The sequence below is a fragment of the Entelurus aequoreus genome, linkage group LG06 (genome assembly GCF_033978785.1).
Source record: "Entelurus aequoreus isolate RoL-2023_Sb linkage group LG06, RoL_Eaeq_v1.1, whole genome shotgun sequence".
NCBI classification, from domain to species: domain Eukaryota; kingdom Metazoa; phylum Chordata; class Actinopteri; order Syngnathiformes; family Syngnathidae; genus Entelurus; species Entelurus aequoreus.
In genome coordinates, this window is record NC_084736.1 from 63,739,024 (window position 1) to 63,758,165 (window position 19,142).

General features: G+C 41.0%; 1 protein-coding gene across 1 annotated transcript in view; it reads left to right on the top strand.

The window, feature by feature from the left end:
• Nucleotides 1-19,142, top strand: part of LOC133652445 (probable E3 ubiquitin-protein ligase HECTD4) — a 51,225-nt gene that overhangs the window by 7,341 nt on the left and 24,742 nt on the right. The window contains exons 2-32 of the mRNA XM_062051208.1: nucleotides 4,297-4,850; nucleotides 5,664-5,753; nucleotides 5,848-5,975; nucleotides 6,373-6,481; nucleotides 9,130-9,268; nucleotides 9,396-9,566; nucleotides 9,650-9,842; nucleotides 9,935-10,096; nucleotides 10,178-10,291; nucleotides 10,389-10,529; nucleotides 10,614-10,849; nucleotides 10,920-11,062; nucleotides 11,824-11,894; nucleotides 11,978-12,083; nucleotides 12,185-12,305; nucleotides 12,410-12,538; nucleotides 12,845-12,969; nucleotides 13,677-13,830; nucleotides 13,931-14,031; nucleotides 14,145-14,343; nucleotides 14,432-14,551; nucleotides 14,628-14,732; nucleotides 14,814-14,977; nucleotides 15,144-15,389; nucleotides 15,497-15,689; nucleotides 15,929-16,033; nucleotides 16,126-16,218; nucleotides 16,296-16,464; nucleotides 16,564-16,699; nucleotides 16,780-16,924; nucleotides 18,869-19,035. Of these exons, the coding sequence (XP_061907192.1) occupies nucleotides 4,297-4,850; nucleotides 5,664-5,753; nucleotides 5,848-5,975; nucleotides 6,373-6,481; nucleotides 9,130-9,268; nucleotides 9,396-9,566; nucleotides 9,650-9,842; nucleotides 9,935-10,096; nucleotides 10,178-10,291; nucleotides 10,389-10,529; nucleotides 10,614-10,849; nucleotides 10,920-11,062; nucleotides 11,824-11,894; nucleotides 11,978-12,083; nucleotides 12,185-12,305; nucleotides 12,410-12,538; nucleotides 12,845-12,969; nucleotides 13,677-13,830; nucleotides 13,931-14,031; nucleotides 14,145-14,343; nucleotides 14,432-14,551; nucleotides 14,628-14,732; nucleotides 14,814-14,977; nucleotides 15,144-15,389; nucleotides 15,497-15,689; nucleotides 15,929-16,033; nucleotides 16,126-16,218; nucleotides 16,296-16,464; nucleotides 16,564-16,699; nucleotides 16,780-16,924; nucleotides 18,869-19,035 (4,829 nt within the window). The remainder of the gene's footprint in view (nucleotides 1-4,296; nucleotides 4,851-5,663; nucleotides 5,754-5,847; nucleotides 5,976-6,372; nucleotides 6,482-9,129; nucleotides 9,269-9,395; nucleotides 9,567-9,649; nucleotides 9,843-9,934; nucleotides 10,097-10,177; nucleotides 10,292-10,388; nucleotides 10,530-10,613; nucleotides 10,850-10,919; nucleotides 11,063-11,823; nucleotides 11,895-11,977; nucleotides 12,084-12,184; nucleotides 12,306-12,409; nucleotides 12,539-12,844; nucleotides 12,970-13,676; nucleotides 13,831-13,930; nucleotides 14,032-14,144; nucleotides 14,344-14,431; nucleotides 14,552-14,627; nucleotides 14,733-14,813; nucleotides 14,978-15,143; nucleotides 15,390-15,496; nucleotides 15,690-15,928; nucleotides 16,034-16,125; nucleotides 16,219-16,295; nucleotides 16,465-16,563; nucleotides 16,700-16,779; nucleotides 16,925-18,868; nucleotides 19,036-19,142) is intronic.

Here is a 19,142-nt window from a genome sequence, read left to right on the forward strand (position 1 = left end):
AATTTGTTTAATGAACAATGAAGACAGCAAAGAAGAAAGCTGTAGGTGGGATCGGTGTATTAGCGGCTGGCTACAGCAACACAACGCCGTCCGCCGCCGTGGCGCTGTCCTCACCGGTGTCTGGGTTGACTTCCTCCGTCTCCGGGCCGCCGACCGCACCGATGATCGTGGTGAAGTCCTCCGTCGCGCCGTCGATCGCTGGAACGCAGGTGAGCACGGGTGGTGATGAGCAGATGAGGGCTGGCATAGGTGGAGAGCTAATGTTTTTAGCATAGCTCTGTCGAGGTCCCGTAGCTAAGTTAGCTTCAATGGCGTCGTTAGCAACAGCATTGCTAGGCTTCGCCAGGCGGGACAGCATTAACCGTGTGGTTGCAGGCCCAGGGTTTAGTTCAGTGTCTCCTGATAGTAGAAGTAATAGTAGTATTGTTGATCTTTGGTCTATCCCCACCTTCTACCATCCTAGTCACGTCCGTTGTGTCCTTGGGCAAGACACTTCACCCTTGCTCCTGATGGCTGCTGGTTAGCGCCTTGCATGGCAGCTCCCGCCATCAGTGTGTGAATGTGTGTGTGAGTGGGTGAATGTGGAAATACTGTCAAAGCGCTTTGAGTACCTTGAAGGTAGAAAAGCGCTATACAAGTATAACCCATTTATCATTTATTATTTATCCTTCCAGTCAGGGGCATGTTTCTTCTGTTTCTATCCGCAGTTAAGCACAATGCTATCACGTTTGCTCCGAAGCTAAAGTGTTTCGCCAATGTATTGTCGTGGAGATAAAAGTCACTGTGAATGTCCATTTCGCGTTCTCAACTCTCATTTTCAAGAGGATATAGTATCTGAGGTGGTTTAAAATACAAATCCGTGATCCACAATAGAAAAAGGAGAAAGTGTGGAATCCAATGAGCCCTTGTACCTAAGTTACGGTCAGAGCGAAAAAAGATACATCCTGGCGTCCTGCACTGCACTCTAATCCGTCACTCTCACTTTCCTCATCCACAAATCTTTCATCCTCGCTCAAATTAATGGGGTAATCGTCGCTTTCTCGGTCCGAATCGCTCTCGCTGCTGATTATAAACATTGTGCAGATGTGAGGCGCTCCACAACCTGTGACGTCACGCTACTTCCGGTACAGGCAAGGCTTTTTTATCAGCTACCAAAAGTTGCTAATTTTATCGTCGATGTTCTCTACTAAATCCTTTCATCAAAAACATGGCAATATCGCGAAATGATCAAGTATGACACATAGAATGGACCTGCTATCCCAGTTTAAATAAGAACATTTCATTTCAGTAGGCCTTTAATAGTAGTACCGCAACCATGTAATACTCTTCCATATCAGTAGGTGGCAGCAGCTAGCTAATTGCTTTGTAGGTCTACTTTGAGACAAAATAACTAGTGATGCATGGATGGTTATGGTTATGGTTTGAATTCATATCAAACAATTGTCAGTTTTTTAAATGAGATGCAGCTGAGATGGGCTCCAGCGACCCCGAGAGGGACAAGCGGTAGGAAATGGATGGATGGATGAATGAATGGACTTTATATTGTCAGTATAGGCTACTAAATTTAATTTTTAAACATTTTCTGCTGGTGGTGTGCCTGGAAATTTTTTCAATGAAAAAATGTGCCTCGGCTCAAAAAAGGTTGAAGAACACTGAGTTAGGATACTGTAAAAAAGCTTTATTGACATTGATTGGATTAAACGCTTCATAATTTATGGTTGCCACTCGTGATCTGTGCTTCAACACAAATACAATCATTAGTACATACTAAAAGCAAAACAATGGCTTAAACTACACAGACAAGACATGTAGCAGGTGGAACACACATTGTTAAAGACAAAACACATTCATTAAATTCACTTGCATTTGTTCACGCAAAGTGGGCAGTTTTTGACTCCGCAAATATGATCCTAATAATTGGCAACGGGCAAACCAACTATACACTGCAAAAACTGAAATCTAAATAAGATTAAATATCTCAAATGAAGGTGATATTTGCTTATTTTCTGTCTGATAAGATAATTCTTCTCACTAGGCAGATTTTATGTTAGTGTTTTACTTGTTTTAAGTGTTTTGGTCCTAAATGATCTCAGTAAGATATTACAGCTTGTAGCTAAGATTTTATGACGTATATTGAGTAAAACATGCTTGAAACTAGAATATCAAGTGTTGCAAAGCTGTGTCATCAACACTCACAAGTATAAAACTACTTTTTTTAAGGTAATAATTTCTTATTTCAAGCATGAAAAAAAAAATCATGACTTTGACACAATTGTGTCTCATAATTAAAACAGATGACAGCCAAATGGACTTTGCTGTTTTATTTTCAATGAAACAAGAGAAAATATGTTCTCATAGTAGTACAGTTGGCACAGTACAGTAAACTGACAGTTAATATTTAAACATTTAAAGTGTGACATTTCTAACAATTTTGAACAGAAATAGTTCATGCACATTCAGATAAATTCTTCGAAATTACAATTAAAAATTTTTTGGCCGGGGTTCCAGGCTGTATATATGCGCACTAATTGACTGAAAAAGCATGCACTTGATGCAATGATGTCATGTTGTCGATGGAAAAATGCATTTTTAGACCATATGATTTGCCTGAGCTGCTAGGAGACCACGAGAGTAACAAGCGGTTGCCTTGTTGCCTTTCCATTAAGAACAATAAATTTGTTTTTAGTAAATGTAAATGTAATGCCGAGCGCATATCATTATGTCAAGATAATGGCACTAGCGTTTACTTAATTTAAGAATATTTTTCAACATATTGAGCAAAAAAATCTCTTTTTTTTTCTACCAAGAAAAGTGCACTTGTTATTAGTGATAATATGCTTATTTTAAGGTATTTTTGGGTTCATAGAGGTTAGCTAATTTGACTTGTTTTGGAAAGTCTTGACAAGCCACTATTGGCAGATAATTTTGCTTAGTTCAAATAAAATACCCCTCATTTTTGTATTTTTTTTTCTTGTTTTTGAACACTGACTTTTTGCAGTGTATGCGGCGTCTACCTACAGTATCTGTATGGGCACAACAGGGGAGCTAGTTAGCTACATTCCTACCTGTCGGTCTTTAAACTCCTTGTGCAGATCTGGATGTTTGTCTTTTAAATGTTTACCTGAGTTTCAAGTATTGCCACTTTTGGCGATGCATGTTTTAAAGCACTGATTGCAGAGCGACGCTTCCGTGTTTATAGCTTCACATTTATTGTTAGTTTTGAAGCACAAGTACCTCCATATTGCGCTTTATTAACCAGGAGAATTGACACTTCTCCCATTCTTTTTCTTCTGTCAACACTCTCGTATGCGCTCTGTGTACGTGTTGACTGTACTTTGTTAGTACCGGTATACTGTACAACCCTAACACATACACACACACACACACACACACACACACGAATAAGCAACATTTCGTCGCTGTCCTAATCAACACCAGATATGCAGTGCACAACCTATTCTTGTTTGAGAAGTAGAGAGGACGCTGCGGGTGTGATGATGAATACAGCTGGACTTTTGTTTTGGTTTAAAAGGTGTTGGACGGTGGGCTGACGTTGACAATGAAAGTTTAATTTGGCAGGGCAAATACAGGTCTATTTTTGGCTAACATTGGGGTATGCTTGCAGCTTTTAGTTGTAAGTATCACAAGTATGCCACTTTCAACAGGCTAGTTATAAAATGTTTTTTTAATGTCTCCATTAGAATGGGCCTTACAGCATATGGGATAGAAAGTAATGTTGTTAATAATGCAGGCATTTGAAGCTAAACCCAGTGCTGTCCTTGGTGTTAACAAAATCAGACTTTTCTGATTGGTTAATCCCCTGTTTTCATACTGTTATCATCCATTCGCCTCGATTTTCTGACCTTGCGCGCGGTCAGCTCCACACCGACTGGCTCATTTATTACTGTTTTCATTGGTGTTGTAATGCTGACTGTTTTCCATATGCAGTGTTTCATAGAGCAAGGCAGAGAAGGCCCTGCCTCAAGTTAAAGTGTATTACCGTAACATTAGTAGAGTTAGCGAAATGTAATCAATACAAACTGTGCCTGCTAAATGGTATGATAGATGTTTTTTCTAGTCCTTGAGTCATAGGCCTTGGATTGTAATCAATATCTGAAATGCTGCTTAAGTGCACATGAAGCACGTTATCTGCCCACTATTTCATAGACCAAAGTGCTATACGTGGAGGCATGCTTACCCATCGGTTTCCAAATGTCTCTTGTTCTCTCATGTCAGTTAAATTGTTTGTATAATAAGATGTTTTAGAACTGTATTCCTTCATTTCCTTCATTACAGATTCTAACGTTTGAGACGAAGAACCCAGTTGAGCTGGCAGAGCGTCTACGCGCAGTCTGCGGTAACCAGAGTAACGCTTATGCCCGGCTGCTGGAATACCGACTCAATGCTCTGCGTGGTCTGTGGGGGGCGCAGCGGCAGCTGGCCCTGGAGGAGCAACAGGAGCGAGAAGGAACTGGGGGTGCTGATGAGGAGACCTTGGCCTTGCTCAAAAGACAAGGTCTGCTCCAGCAGCCCGAGCAGGCACCCTTCACCTCCCGTGTCGGCCTGCTGCTGGTCTTTCCCCTTCTACAGTCGCAGACCCGCAGTGACCCGGCGCTCTGTGGGGTCACGGCAGAGGTTCTGCTCTCCTGTCTCCGAGATTGCCAACCGCTCAGCCTCAGCAAGGAGCCTGCAGACTGCCTAAATGGCTTAGAGGGGCTGCTTTGCTCTTGGCTGGAAGATGGCGCTCCAGAGTCCGTCCAAATTCAAAGGCCGGTTCAAATGCCGATTCTCCGCTCACTCAGACAAAGGGAAAACGCTGCTGCTGCCCTGGTTGCACTTGCCTGTGCCAGGTGAGGCCAGAGAGATATTTACATTAATTTAATTTGATCTTCTACATAGCCCCAGATTTTAGAAGTCATTTAAGGACACTTTTCCGATAAAACAGGTACCATTTATTAACAAACTAAATACCATTATTTTATATTCTTATTTACACAACAGCATGTCATGACAGTCTCTACATTATCTTCTGCTCTGTTTTGAGCATGGAGGAGAGATTTTATTAATTGATACATCTTTAATATGTGCACAATTTTCTATTTGGATTTCTGTTATGAAAGGTGGCTGTTATCAAGAGTGAATCTGTTTTTGTCGGTGTTTGTATACCTTCAGCGTGTGAGCTGTAAACGTGTCCTTTCAGCCCATGTAAGAGCATTATGTGTTGTCAGTCAGACTTCAACTTGCATCTGCTGGTGACAACTGATCTTGACTTGTCAAAACCAGAACCCTGTACTCTTTGTTCAGCCTGTATTTGGACAGACAGATTTTTTGTTGTCATCCAGCTCTATAAGTTCACTGTTTGGAGGGTTAAGTAACAACATAGAAAAAGGGTAGTTAAGCTTTGCTTTGAATATGAATTGCTGCAATGTCTTCAGGGTTCAATTTTAGATGTACTCAAAATTAAATGAGTTGCTCATTTCACTCTGCAGCTTTACATGTAAAGAAATTTAGTTTTTTAGTTACTAAACATTATGCCAAATTACAAACCAACTGCTCCAGAAATTCAAACAAGACATAATTCTACAGATTAAAAAAATTGACAGTATGCCTTTATCTAATACTGAGTGAGGAGCTTTGGAATAATCTGCCAAACTGTTTACCAGAGGATCTCTGAAGACCTTCATCCACACAGTGCACCTGCTGCAGAAACAGTCTGATCTGGGCCAGCTACCAGTGTCCGATGTTCTGTACAGGTGAGGCCTTAACTATGATTCACCTAATAATTGACTGTATTTGTGATTGTGACATATACTGACATGGATGTATTCTTCATCTCTCCTGCTTCAGGCTTTTACTATTGGAAGGAGGCCCTGGCTCTTCATCATGCCTGCTTGGGGGAAAGCACAGCGTGTCCTGGGGTTTTGAGGACATGCTACCCACACCTGATAACTCACCAGGAGGAGCTGAGAATAAAGGTGAAACCGCATGTAAATCACTGATCGTTATTATAGTCGACTGTTTAATTTTAGCTGTTTGTTTTAACCTAATGCACAATATATGAACATGAAATCACTGCATTCAGTATAGTATGGAAACAAGCGCTTTACAATGTAAAACAGACAAAGGCAGAGATGACTCACTCCTAAGCAATCGATAAGCTGACCTCACAGAATAATAGCAGCTGAACAGGGCGTATTACCATAGCCATATTTGCGCATGTATATTATAAGCAATTACTAGATCAATAATGCACTCCTCAAATTATCCTAAAACATCAGTCAAGTTAATATAAAACCTTAATTCTGCCCTTCTTTTTATCCCAACTATATGTCCTTTTCACCCCTTGTAATCCTTTTTTCCCGTGTCTCACAGACACTGACCTGGGCCGCTGTCTGGCCACCGACGGGCTCTATCTGTACACCACCAACTCCTCTGGGAGAGGACTGAGCAAGCTGGGATCTGGCTTACACGGGACACTCAGGTAATACGATACATTCTTCTGCAGGCTTCTGAGATGAGAGTGAGTGACAGGAATGCTAAATATATCCGTAATCTCATTCATCCCAATAGTGTTAGCATTGTTTCCTGAAATTTCCAAAATAAAGCAGCATAGTTGCGTCCTGAATAAATGTGGGTTTTTTTTTGATGAGATGATTTGACAACGGCATCTGCAAACAAAGACAAATAGATTTATTATTTGCACTTTTGGGCTGGTTTACTCAGCATTCACACAGGCAATTCATCATCACAGTAAGGGTTGTCCAGTACAAAGCATATATAAATTCACAACCTGATCTGTTTGTGACATGGGTTTCATAGATTTTATATTTTGTATTGTTCTAATCTTACCAGCGAGATGTCATGAAAAATGTAAGCTATTTTGTGCCAATGCACACCCAACTTTGCTGTGCATTAAGAAGTCCTTTTTGGATGACCAGACAGGGACTGCAACAAGTTTGGCCATTCAGTGAACTTGTTAAAATCGTCATAAAAGAGTAAAATGGTGTAAATGTGTTGGAGTCCCTGCTCATTTTTGTAAGTTTACAAGCTTTCAAATATATGCACACCACAGTCCAGAATTTAGGCTTACTGTTATATAAAAACTGTCGAATACAAAAATTAATCCAAAAAAAGCACAAACAACTGAACATCAAGATTTTAAATGAATTCGTAATGGATTGAGGGAAGTAAATATTTGATCCCCTACCAACCAACAATTATTTTGACCTTCAAAAAACGGTTATGTACCGATGAAGCACAAAACTTTGCCCTGTCCCATTAAAGAAAGTGCAACAGTACTTCAACTTATTAGTTAAATTGGTTCTATGACCAAGCTCGTAACTCAACACACTCATATTTTAAATCAGTGTGGCCCATTTAAATGAATTTAAATCAATTTAATACCTGCTTGATACGCCAAAACATCACACTTTTAACATGTAACATTCCTTTTTAAAAGAAAAACACACTTTTAGATAACTAATATTGTATGAAAAACAACACAATAGAATGTACGACAAACCACCTCAGCATTTTTATGAAATAATGTAATAATGTGCAGCATTTATCTTGGAGAGCGATCGCCATCAGCGGTAAAGTTAGTTTCACGTTGGTCGTTGGTTAGTCGCCTCTGTAGCTACATCGGCAGTTCACCCACACTGGACTGCTCTGTCATGGTGCAGGGAGCTCGCATAGGAAGTGCTGCTCTGAACCCTGGTCGTTTATACTTCTACAGTATATCCTTCAAGCTGCTTCACCGTTAAATGCACAATCAGCATCTTCTCCATATTTTCATGGATAAATGTCAGCCCTTTAAGTCCTTGCTGGCACAAAAGCTGGCTCCTTTTTTAGTATGGTTGAATTGCCTCGCCAAGTAGGCCACACGGTTAGTCATGTTTTTGGTAATTCTTTCAACTCTATGAATATCATTTGCTTCTCCGTTCCCATGGTTGGAAAACATTGTTATGTCAACTTCTAGCTATAAATTGCTAGAGTAAAACTGGATATATACAGTTGGATCTTACAGGGTTTATTCTGACTGTTGCTATGCCAACTAGGGATGGAGAAGTTCATAACTCAGATTTATGCTCGCAACTTAGACACACACTGCATGGTTGGACTTCCAATTCAGAATTTATTGTCAAATCCAATTTTTTTAACGGCCGTTCACATTCGAAAAAAAAAAAGTGATTTCTAATGTTAATGCAATCTGACCCGCATGCGGACATGACGTCATGACGTCGCGCGCACTGCAATGTTTTGGAAGTAAACATGGCTTCCACTCTCAGTACTGGCACATTTGTGGCAATTTCAAGGATTTTGTGCAATAAAACTCAACATTTTCTGACCGTATTATTGCACGCAGAAGATTAAGAAGGAAGAGGACAAGTATTTTGGCTCTGACAATTTTACGGGATATTTTGCTTTGATATGTGCTTGAATAGTGTGTCTGTGGGCGAGCAGTCGGAGACAGAACGGGTAAAACTTTGACATGTACATGTACAGCTTTGGCAATTCTGGAGTGGCACATTACAATTCTGGAGTGGCCTTGCCAGTCTACCGATCTTAATCAGAATAGCAGCGTGAGCTGAAAGTTCGAAATTAAGGGTTTGGAGAGAATTTGTAAAAAAATAAAATAAAATCAAACCCTTTTGAAATTAGTGCAACCCTGTGGACCGCCTATAAAAAAACAGTCTGTGCCTGCCAACAAGGGTTCCTTCAAGTGCTAATTCATGTTGTGTGCTTGGCAAGTCAAATATTTATTTCCCTCAAACAAATATACTGTAAATTAAATTATAATCTTATTTTCTCTCTGTTACAATAAACCCAACGTAAAGATCTGGACTATTCCTATCTTTGTAAGAGGGTAAACTTAAAAATCAGCATGGGATCCACTACTTATTTTCCCCAACTGTATTTGCTGCCCTTTTTAAGCTACAGATTCTCACCAGTATGCTTAAGTAACAATTTATTTTTACTTGCTACCATCGCTACAAAGAGAATTGATATTTTGTGTTCAGGCAGTGTAAATGACAATAAACAATTGGAATTTTGGGACTGGGCTTAAATGTAAAATATGATTCAGTTCTGCAAAGTGCAAAAATAAAAGGGTTGCATATGATTGTGCAGAGGGTTTGTTTACTGTCGAAATGAGGAGTTGGAGCCTGGTTGGGTGGTGCACAGCAGTGGTCGCCTTCTCTACCGCCCTTCTGCCTTTGATGCCAAACCTCATCAGCTGTGCCAGGTCATTGACCCCTTCACTCTACAGGTAACTTGCCAACCAGTTGGTCAGCATGAGATAGCATGCATGTTACATAATTAGAACTTCTTACCTCACACAGCTGAATGCATTAACAGCATTAGTCTGTATCTCATGTTCGGACTGCCACTTTCAGGTGTGCCAGATTGTCCCCATGCCAGCCCATCACTTCCCTGTGGGCAGCAGTATGACAACACTGCACCTCTGCTCTGATGGAACCTACCTATATTGGTTTTGGTCCCCGGGCAGTCTCAACGAGAAGACACAGAAAGGCCACTCTGTCTTCATGGATGTGTTTAATCTGTCTGTGAGTATTTCATGCTCCTACACAGTTTTGTAGTTTCAGTTGGATTCATTTGAGCGCTTTCCCACCTCTTGTCCATGGTGCAGACACAGACAGGACTGTGTGTTGCAGACATCTTGCAGGAGAGAGTTATTCTTACTCGCAAAGAAGGCGAGTCTTCCAAGTGCTTGAATGAGCTTCTTTTGAGTCGAATGTCTCGCTTTCGAGCCTCACATTCTGCCACATTGGCTGCTCTCACAGGCTCTGCTATCACCAACACCGTCAAAGAGGAGCAGTCAGGTATTCAATCAGATTTGCATCCAAAATCCATTAATCTCAATGTTTACAAAACATTTTTATTAACATATTTCTCCTGGAATTTGTCATCGTAGCTGTCAACACAAGCTGTGGACTCCCTCTGAAGACTCTTAGAAAGACACCTATGTATGTTTGTGGAACATACTTAGTGATGCTGGTCTCACCACCTGGAGTATCTGGGAATTCTGCTACACGGTCGCTGTTTGGAGGCACCAGCAGCCTGTCCTCATTGAAGAGTAATGACACGTTTCTTTTAGCATATCACTTCAAATAAAAGATTGTTGTTTTTAACTAAAAAATGATTATTGTTACTTCAGTATTAGCCTCCAGTTTAGTCTTCAACCTTGCTGATGGCCAGTTCAGCAGCCGCGCTGACCTCATTGATGCTCCTGGCAGTTCCCTCGGCAGGGGAGCCCAGGTAGCTGGACTAGGTGAGCACTACTTTTGTCCCGATTGAATGTTTGAATCCAACTTGAATCACACCTCCTACAGCTATAATAACTGATATGTTATTGTGCTGCCTTTTAGGAGCATGTTATGATGCACTGAACAACTTGATCTGGACCTGCTCGAGTGATTACATAGATCAGTGGTGCAACCCGGGGAATCAGGCCTTTCATCATGTGTGCCAAAGGCTTGGTGTCAGCCATGTCATTAAAGAACCAAAAGGTTGAGATAAAAATCTCCTCAAACCACTTAATGTAGGAGTTGAGAAATCTAATTTGTTTTTAACTGTTTTTCCTCCTTTTACAGAAGAAATGGTGGACACGAGTGAGGTGATCAATCAGCTACTTCATCATGTTGGTGCCATGTGTGTCCACCAGCTAAATCTGCTAGCCGCCAGCAATAATAGCCTGCCTCTGGGCGCTCTACTGGGCAAACAACATCCCATCGAGGCCAGTCACTTCAGCAGCATCTGTGACATAATGGAGAAGGCCATGGTTAATGGAGACACCAGCATTATCCACTGTATTTTGGTAGTCTTCCAGGTTAGTCTTCTGTGACTTTAACAATGTCAGTTTTTTTACACTTCTAAGCTCTATTGTATGTTTTCTAAAGGTTGTCTTCAGGTTCTTCAATCCTCAGACAGAGCAGAACCGAGAAAGTGTGCGCAGGGCAGGCCTGCTCTTGTGGCAGCTACTCATGGCTCCAGTAGATCAGATAGGATCAGAGATTCAAAGAGAGGTGTGCCTCGCCATCAGGTAAAGTACTATTTCTGCAATACAGTAGCACATTGGTTTTCATTTGTAATCTGTCGAAAAATGTCGAAAAAATGAATCTTAAGATAACCGCATATATTTTTCCGAGAAGAAATAATGTAAATCACATTAATTTGACAAAATCACTTTTACCTTTTTATTGAAGACACATGTTGGCAAAGACGGCGATGAGCAGTGAGGTAGGAGTAGAAAGAAAAGGAGAGGGACACCACCTTTTTTACAGTACTTTGCTGCGACTTCTTGAATTTAATAGGGTTTCTTACCTTCCTTACCAAAATGCTGCCACTTACTTTGGCCCCACGGTGGAATATTTTGCAGTCGTACTTAAAAAGAAAATAACTGTTAGTTAGCAGAGAACTACAGAGTCGACCGGTGATGATGTCATAGATGGGCAAAAGAGCTAAATCAGAATGACTGGAGTTGAGAGCAGCTTCGCATTCACGTTTTGTAATACGTTACGGACACAGTTGGAATCATGCAGTAATAACACAACAAGGCTGATTCACCAACACGAGGGATTCTTTGTTTGGGCACTCGATTCTGTGGAATGATACACCGTCAAACAGACTACTTTGTTAAGCGCCATTTTTGACCGTACGAAAACTTAGAGACATTTTTGGAAATAATGTTTGTCAAAAACCAGGGCGTACGGAAGCCAAGGTTCAACTGTATACTATGATTAAAGATAAAATAGGCATTATGTTTCATTCAGCAATAATTGGACCATTTCTCTGTCACTGCAGCTCAGGCCTAAATACTTTGTACCAGGGGGAAGCTGAGCTCCACAAACTGCTGAAACTTGTTTTAACAGAAGGTGACTGAATAAGATAATCGGATATAACCCACAATTACACTGTCCATTGATGAATAAACATTTCATTGTTGTTTGATTCACAGGTGAAAGAAACAGTGGCCTGTCTCAGCTTAGGGACGTTATCCTCACCAACTTGGCAGATCAACTGCAGAAAAATAGATTTGGAAGTGAAGAAGATGACCACTATAGGTGAGGAGCAAGTTTAGTACATACTTTGTAATTTAGCATGGCCCTTTATTGTTATTAATTCAAAAAAGTAATTAAAAAAAATACCGTGTCTCTTTTTGCAGGCTGAGTGATGAGCTGCTGCAGTGTATTCTCAAAACTGTAGTTCGGGAATCCTGCCTCCTCATTACCAAATGTCAGACGGTCGCACGAGACGACTTCCAGAAGCTGCTTTCCACTGTGCCAGTATGATTAACTGATTGTCACCGCTTAATAGAATGTGTACAGTTATCACAAGATTTCTTTTTTTATGCTGATATTACTCTGTGACTGCTTTCCTTTACCTATAGGTGGTCTCTCCTTGCCTGCGCTACCTCATGGCTGTCCAAAACCACCTTCTCAGTAACACCATTCTTATCCGTCCAGATGATAGCGATGACAGTGACAGCTCTCTCCAAGGGGAAACAATGAAGGTACAGGTAAACATCCCCTTTAAATACCCCTTCCTTTAAACTAATGGACTATTTTTGCTTTTCTTGAAATATACAACAATGATAACAATATTCAGAAACAAAATTGCATAATAATTTACACTTGCCCTTTTTCGTTAAGAATGTTTCGCTTTTGCTAATTATAGTGAGTCATAAAATTAAATAAACAAGATAGTTTCTATCAGTAGAGATCAGTTAAGCATTAAAAACAACTTGCATGAAAACAATATGGTGAACAGAACTCCTGGAAGCAGAGTTACCGAAGTGTGGGGCTTATTTCTGTGTGGTCCTCAGGAGCTGCAAATCAGCATCCTCTCCTTAGCAACCAAGATCCTGGTGGGATGTGACGAGGCACTGGAGACTCTTCAGCAGGTGACAACGGCTCTCGTTAACAGCGACATCTCTGACAGGGAAACCAGGTGAATTTTTTTTTACTCTACTTTTAATATATTTTATAAGAAAGCAGATTTAATATTAAATTTTTTCAACGATAGACCTTTAAAATATTTGTATGTTAGATTCTCTTAAAATCATATTGGTTATGTGAATGGTTTACTTTAAATTTGAACATGCATACAAGGTTACACTGAAGTACATCCCATGTTTACTGTTACGCAATTCAACTTATCCGAGAATGAGTAGGAAGAAGAAGTGCTTATTTGATCCAACAACAACCTTCTTTGTGTCACAGCACTTATTAATAGTTATTTACTTAATGTGTTCAGCTTAAGCCAGTTTAACATTTCTTAGCAGTAAAAGAACGGATAAAAATGTGTAATAGTAAAGTTAATAGTTTGTAGATACAGTAGCTTTTACAATAATATAAACTATGTCTCCCGGCTGGCCTGGGAACGCCTCGGGATCCCCCGGGAAGAGCTAGACGAAGTGGCTGGGGAGAGGGAAGTCTGGGCTTCCCTGCTTAGGCTGCTGCCCCCGCGACCCGACCTCGGATAAGCGGAAGAAGATGGATGGATGGATGGATATACTACTTTTTCTAAAACATAACCAAATATAATTCATAGCAGATGATTTACTTTGAAGAAAACAAGGACAAACAAAATCCAAATTGAGTGTTTTGTCACTGTGTTTAATGTGCAGACGTACCCCCTGCTCTTGTTTTCCACAGGTTGAAAGGTCTGGAACAAATTACCAAGGCCACCATGCTAGGGCACCTCCTGCCAGTGTTGCTGAGCTCTCTGATGCACCCCAACCTGCAGACCCTCACACTCGCTGATGCCCTCATGCCTCAATTGGTGCAGCTGGTTCTATACACTAGCCAAGTTCGTAAATTTTTGACTTAATCAAACCTTACTCCTGAAGTTGTAAAAACTGTACTATTAGTCATGAGATGAATAAATGTATTCCACTGTTTTTTTCCAGACTGCTTTGCTACTAAAGACTCAATGTCCACTTTTCTCTGAGGAGTCACCTTTAGGGGGTTGTGTCGGGCAGGGAATCAAGACATGTGCAGCAGATGACAAGTATGTTTTTGAGGCCCAAGCAAGTATTTAATGTCATCATTAGGGCAATTCCTTTGGTAACTTGTTCAGTGGATTAAAAAAACCAAAAAAAAAACCCTTATTTCTTTTAACAGAATTCTTGATGAACGTGAGGAGCCAGGTTTCCTGACCGGGCTGAAGATTCCTGCCCCTTGGGCTGCTGGGAAGACAGTGGAGACTGTACATCCCGTGCGAGACAACTATAAGTTCAAGGAGACTGTGCACATCCCCGGGGCTCGCTGCTTGTACCTCCGCTTTGATTCTCGCTGCTCTTCACAATATGACTACGACAAGGTATCGGTGAAACAAGACGTTCAAAAAACACAATTGAAATTCTTCTGATCTTTTTCTAGCTGTTACCATTTCATAATGTTTTTTTTAGTTGGTTATTTATGCGGGTCCCAACACCAATAGTCGTAAAGTAACAGAATATGGAGGAAACACTTTGGGATATGGCAGTCGCAGTGTTTTGGGGACAGGCTGGCCCAAAGATCTTGTTAAGGTAAAATAAGCTGTTGTACATGCACGAACAGTACTATTTTCTGTCTTGAAAGACAAAATGTCTTGTCTTGCCTTAGGTTGAAGGTGACACGGTGACATTCTCCTTCGAAATGAGAAGTGGGCGAGAACACAACACCCCTGATAAAGCCATGTGGGGGTTCTCCTGCACTGTCAGGGCTCAGGTAAAACACAGAACTGATATTAGTTCATTGAATAATCCTTCTATCAGCATGTTACTCATACAATACTATTGTTTTTTCCAGGAGTCATCGGAAGATGTCTCTGGAGGCCTCCCTTTCCTGGCCGATTTGGCACTTGGCCTGTCAGTGCTTGCTTGCTCAATGCTCCGCATTCTGTATAATGGTCCAGAAGTCACAAGAGAGGAGGATGCCTGCCATGATTTGCTGTGTTCTAAGCTGCTGCAAAGGTGAGGCACACAGATAGCTTAATATTTTATCCTAATTACTTTTCTATTTATCACATGAGTAAATTACACGCTCACTTTTATGTCCGACTTTTAACCACTGTATTCCATTAGGAAAATATGTCAAAATTATATTTCAGATTGTAGAAAAAAGTTTTTTTTTCTTCAGGTGTCAGTGGCAGGTGGAAGCGAATGGCGCAATCTCACCTGCTCTTACTCCTAGTCCATCACCTCTCCCACTAACCATCGAAGAGGACCGGGAGTTCACCTACCCTACCGATGTGCTCACCCCGCCCCCAGGCTTTACTTCTGGCGCCTATACTGATTTGCCTCGCATACGCCTGCCTCCAGGCATCATGGGAAGGTTGCGAGAGGTGTCTGGAAGAGCTCGCCCACAGTTTCGTCCTAGCATTAAGTAAGAGGGGTTGTGCTGCCTTGGCGATATACATTTTTAGTCCTGTGTATTTATTGTATTCTTATCAACATTATAACTCTAAATTATCAACCATTTGTTCCTATTAGAGAGGTGATCCGCCCAGATGTTATGGAGGAGGTAATAGTGTCCTGTGTCATAAAGCATCTCAACTTGGTGGATGCTCTTCAGTCACTTGTCAACTATCAGTATCGGGAAGACCATGCTGAAGAGTTTGATCTTGTCTGTAAGATCATGGCAGAGACTTTCAAAAAGATTAATGCGATGGAGCGTCAGCTGCAGGTGAGCAATTTAAAAGCACCCGGTTTTAAAAAGCAAATGTGTCATTTTTATTTATTTTTCCTATATGAGTAAAGCGAAAAATATTGAATGGATGCACCTGATATTTTAACAAATAATAGAAATGTTTTAGTAATATACTATATAGCGAATAAAGGAATTTTGCATTTGATTTGTAATTGTGTGAATAGTCACCAAAGCCAACTTACTCTGTGTGTGTTTGTTTTTCATGTTGGGTGTAGAGTGTAGCAGAACTGGAGCAGAAGTGGCAGAATGAAGTAGAGGAGGCCCAGCAGGGAAAACTGGAGAACAACACTCCTTTCTTTCATGACTACCATTTCTTTGAGGTATCCTGCCCTACAACGACCAAGCCAACCATGTCAACATTCTGACAATAGAATATAATGTGACATTTATTACTGATTACTGTTTTTTCCAGAATAAAATCAAAGAGCTGGAACTACTTTGTTCCCTGAAAGAGGTCCCCCTTGATTTTAGTGACTTGGAAAATGTTGTCCTTGGATTGAGGCAAGTCTATTTAAATTATGCTAGCAGATTAGTCAAAGTATAATATCACCTGCAACGTTTTGCGTCTGCGCCAACAGGGAGAGGTTCTTTCAGGAGGTAAATAGTATGCACCTTAAAAGTAGCACCCAACTCGCTAAAACTAAGGGACTGGTGAAAAGTCTGATGAACCGTACTGAGCTTCTGCTACATGTTACCATTGCGCCACATTGTAGAAGCTTAACAACTACACCTGCTGGCACACCAGGCTCAGGTATATATATTTCATCTAAATACAATTGCTTAAACTATATTTGTCACTATTTAATGAATTCATACAGTGTGTTTGAGTTTCACTTGCTTTTTGTTTCAGCCTCTAAGTCTGTGTCTGATGCCAAAACTGCAATCTCCATGGCGAAACAGCCAGTCTTCCTGCGCAGCATGTCTGCACCATCTGATTTGGAGATGATTGCCAACCAAGACCTGGAGTTTACTCATGCTCCTCAAAGGTAGCATTTTTTTGTTTAACACATATATGAGACTTTCAAAGATGATTAAATACTCATGTCTCTACCCCCTTTTTCTACAGGAGGCGACACCACCCTTCCAGTCATCGCAGCAGCTCATTTACACTGCTGCAGTCTCTGGCTGTTGAGGATAGCCGAGACAAGCCAACATACAGCGTGCTGCTGGGTCAGCTGTTTGCATTTATCGGCACGACACCTGATCAAGCTGTAAGTCTATGATTTAGGCTGAATCAACTCTTACCTTTTGTCTTAGTCTCTGGCCCTTGGTTTTGCACATTCACGTCAAGCAAGTGGTGTCCCAATTCTCCTGTAGGCCTAAGGTTAACCAAGTGTAATGAACAGAAAGCACACTAATCAATGTACGTGACCTGTTCAGTGGCCTTGTGGTTAGAGTGTCCGCCCTGAGAACGGTAGGTCGTGAGTTCAAACGCCTGCCGAGTCATACCAAAGACTATAAAAATGGGACCCGTTACCTCCCTGCTTGGCACTCAGCATCAAGGGTTGGAATTTGGGGTTAAATCACCAAAATGATTCCCGAGCGCGGCCACCGCTGCTGCTCGCCTCACCTCCCAGGGAGTGGAACAAGGGGTTGGGTCAAATGCAGAGGGTAATTTCATCAAACCTAGTTTAGTGTGTGTGATTATCAGTGGTACTTTAACTTTAATGAACATTATTAATTGTAATAGTAATTAATGAATAACACACTATTTAAATATTGCTATGTTTTGAATGTTTTAACTTTTTTATTTTTAATTCGTCACACTACCTAGCAAACAGGACTGCAACTAGTAAACAACGATGTCAGACTAGAAGCAAACAGACTTCACTACATATTACTGTGTTTCATGAATGACTGGACAGCTGATCTACATTCAAAATTTACTCTAGTCATGTTTAGAATGTTGGATTTTTAAATATTTAAATAGCTCGTCATGATGACCAACTAATGCAACAAACTTACATATTGTAACTTCTGATTGCTGTGATTTTCGCTTTTTTTAAAATATAGATTATTAGCTGTCTAATAACTTATATGCTGTATTACATCGTAGAGTAGTATGATTACTGTCTGTCTCAGGCACCAAACAGCTTAAGGTAATGGCATAGCAGGAACAGAGTGTTGTCTCATTTCTTAAGGGGCGTTAACACATTGCTGGTTAAGATGGCAGTTCTGCAATTCTTCGTACTCTGCCAAAGACCGTGCTAACAACGAACCCAAAATTTTAAAAAAGCCTTTCACCGTATAAAGAAAGGCGCCTATGTATTTGCACTGCATGATCCGAGATATTACCGTTAAATCCGGCAGTTACATTTTCTTCCCGGACCCTCATGATATGAAAACATTAACTACACGGTGGTGGCAGAGTTAAACACAGAAGCATCATGGGCTCATCAAGAAGCGACACGGAGGCTCTGCGGTTGATGCGGAATAGAGTGTGGAGGACTCTGCCGCCTTTCGAGGAGATCCGTGGTATACTCGTTGGCGCTGTGTTCAAAATGTTTTGAGAGAGGCTTTCAGCCATCGTTGAGACGCTGTTCACGGTGGTTTAAGAAATGCCATGAACCGCCATTCAAACCGGTAATTTGGTATTGCCTTTTTAAGGGTATATTTTTTACCACTTCATCTTGCCCCTCAGTTTTTAGGGGCAAGTCTAAAGATCATTGGGATTCAACCTTAATCATTCTCTTGTTACTGTGAAGGGATATTCATCTAAATTGTTCTAGGGGCATCAGCTTCAGAAAGTTAAAGAACGGGGTGGACAGATTTCTCCCTTTCACTATTAATAGAACCATCACCCTCTGTAGTGAACATTTGTTTTTGGGCTATTTATTTTATCCGAGTTACAAATTTCAGGAGAATATAGATAGCCCTGTTATGTAAAATGCAAGGGACACTGGCCTTTAGATGGTTAAAATGCCAATGCAAGGATCTGCCAATGTGCTTACACTGTTCCAAGTCCCTCTGTACAACAGAAGCGCCCTACTGTTTTTAGGAATTTACTGGAAAAAAAAATACTCTCCCACGTTTTGAACTGAACTCAGGGGTCACTGCCGTGCCAGATTTGGCCCCCGGGCCGCCAGTTGAATAACACAACCTTTATGTATTTGCTGTGAAATGTATTCACTGACTTGACCTCAACATTTCTGTAGGTGTCGAGCAGCAGTTTCCTGTCTGCTGCACAGACACGATGGCGTCGTGGCAGCACACGAAAGCAAGCACTTGTTCACATGAGAGAGCTGCTCACAGCTGCTGTCCGAGTGGGTGGTGTTACCCACCTGGTTGGGCCTGTCACTATGGTTTTGCAAGGAGGCCCAAGGTAGGTAACTGGTGCTAGAATTTTAACACTTCTGTATCCACAGCCACAAACACACAAAAAACTCAGACATAAATTTTATTTAACTAACTTTCCTCATGCTTTCTTAC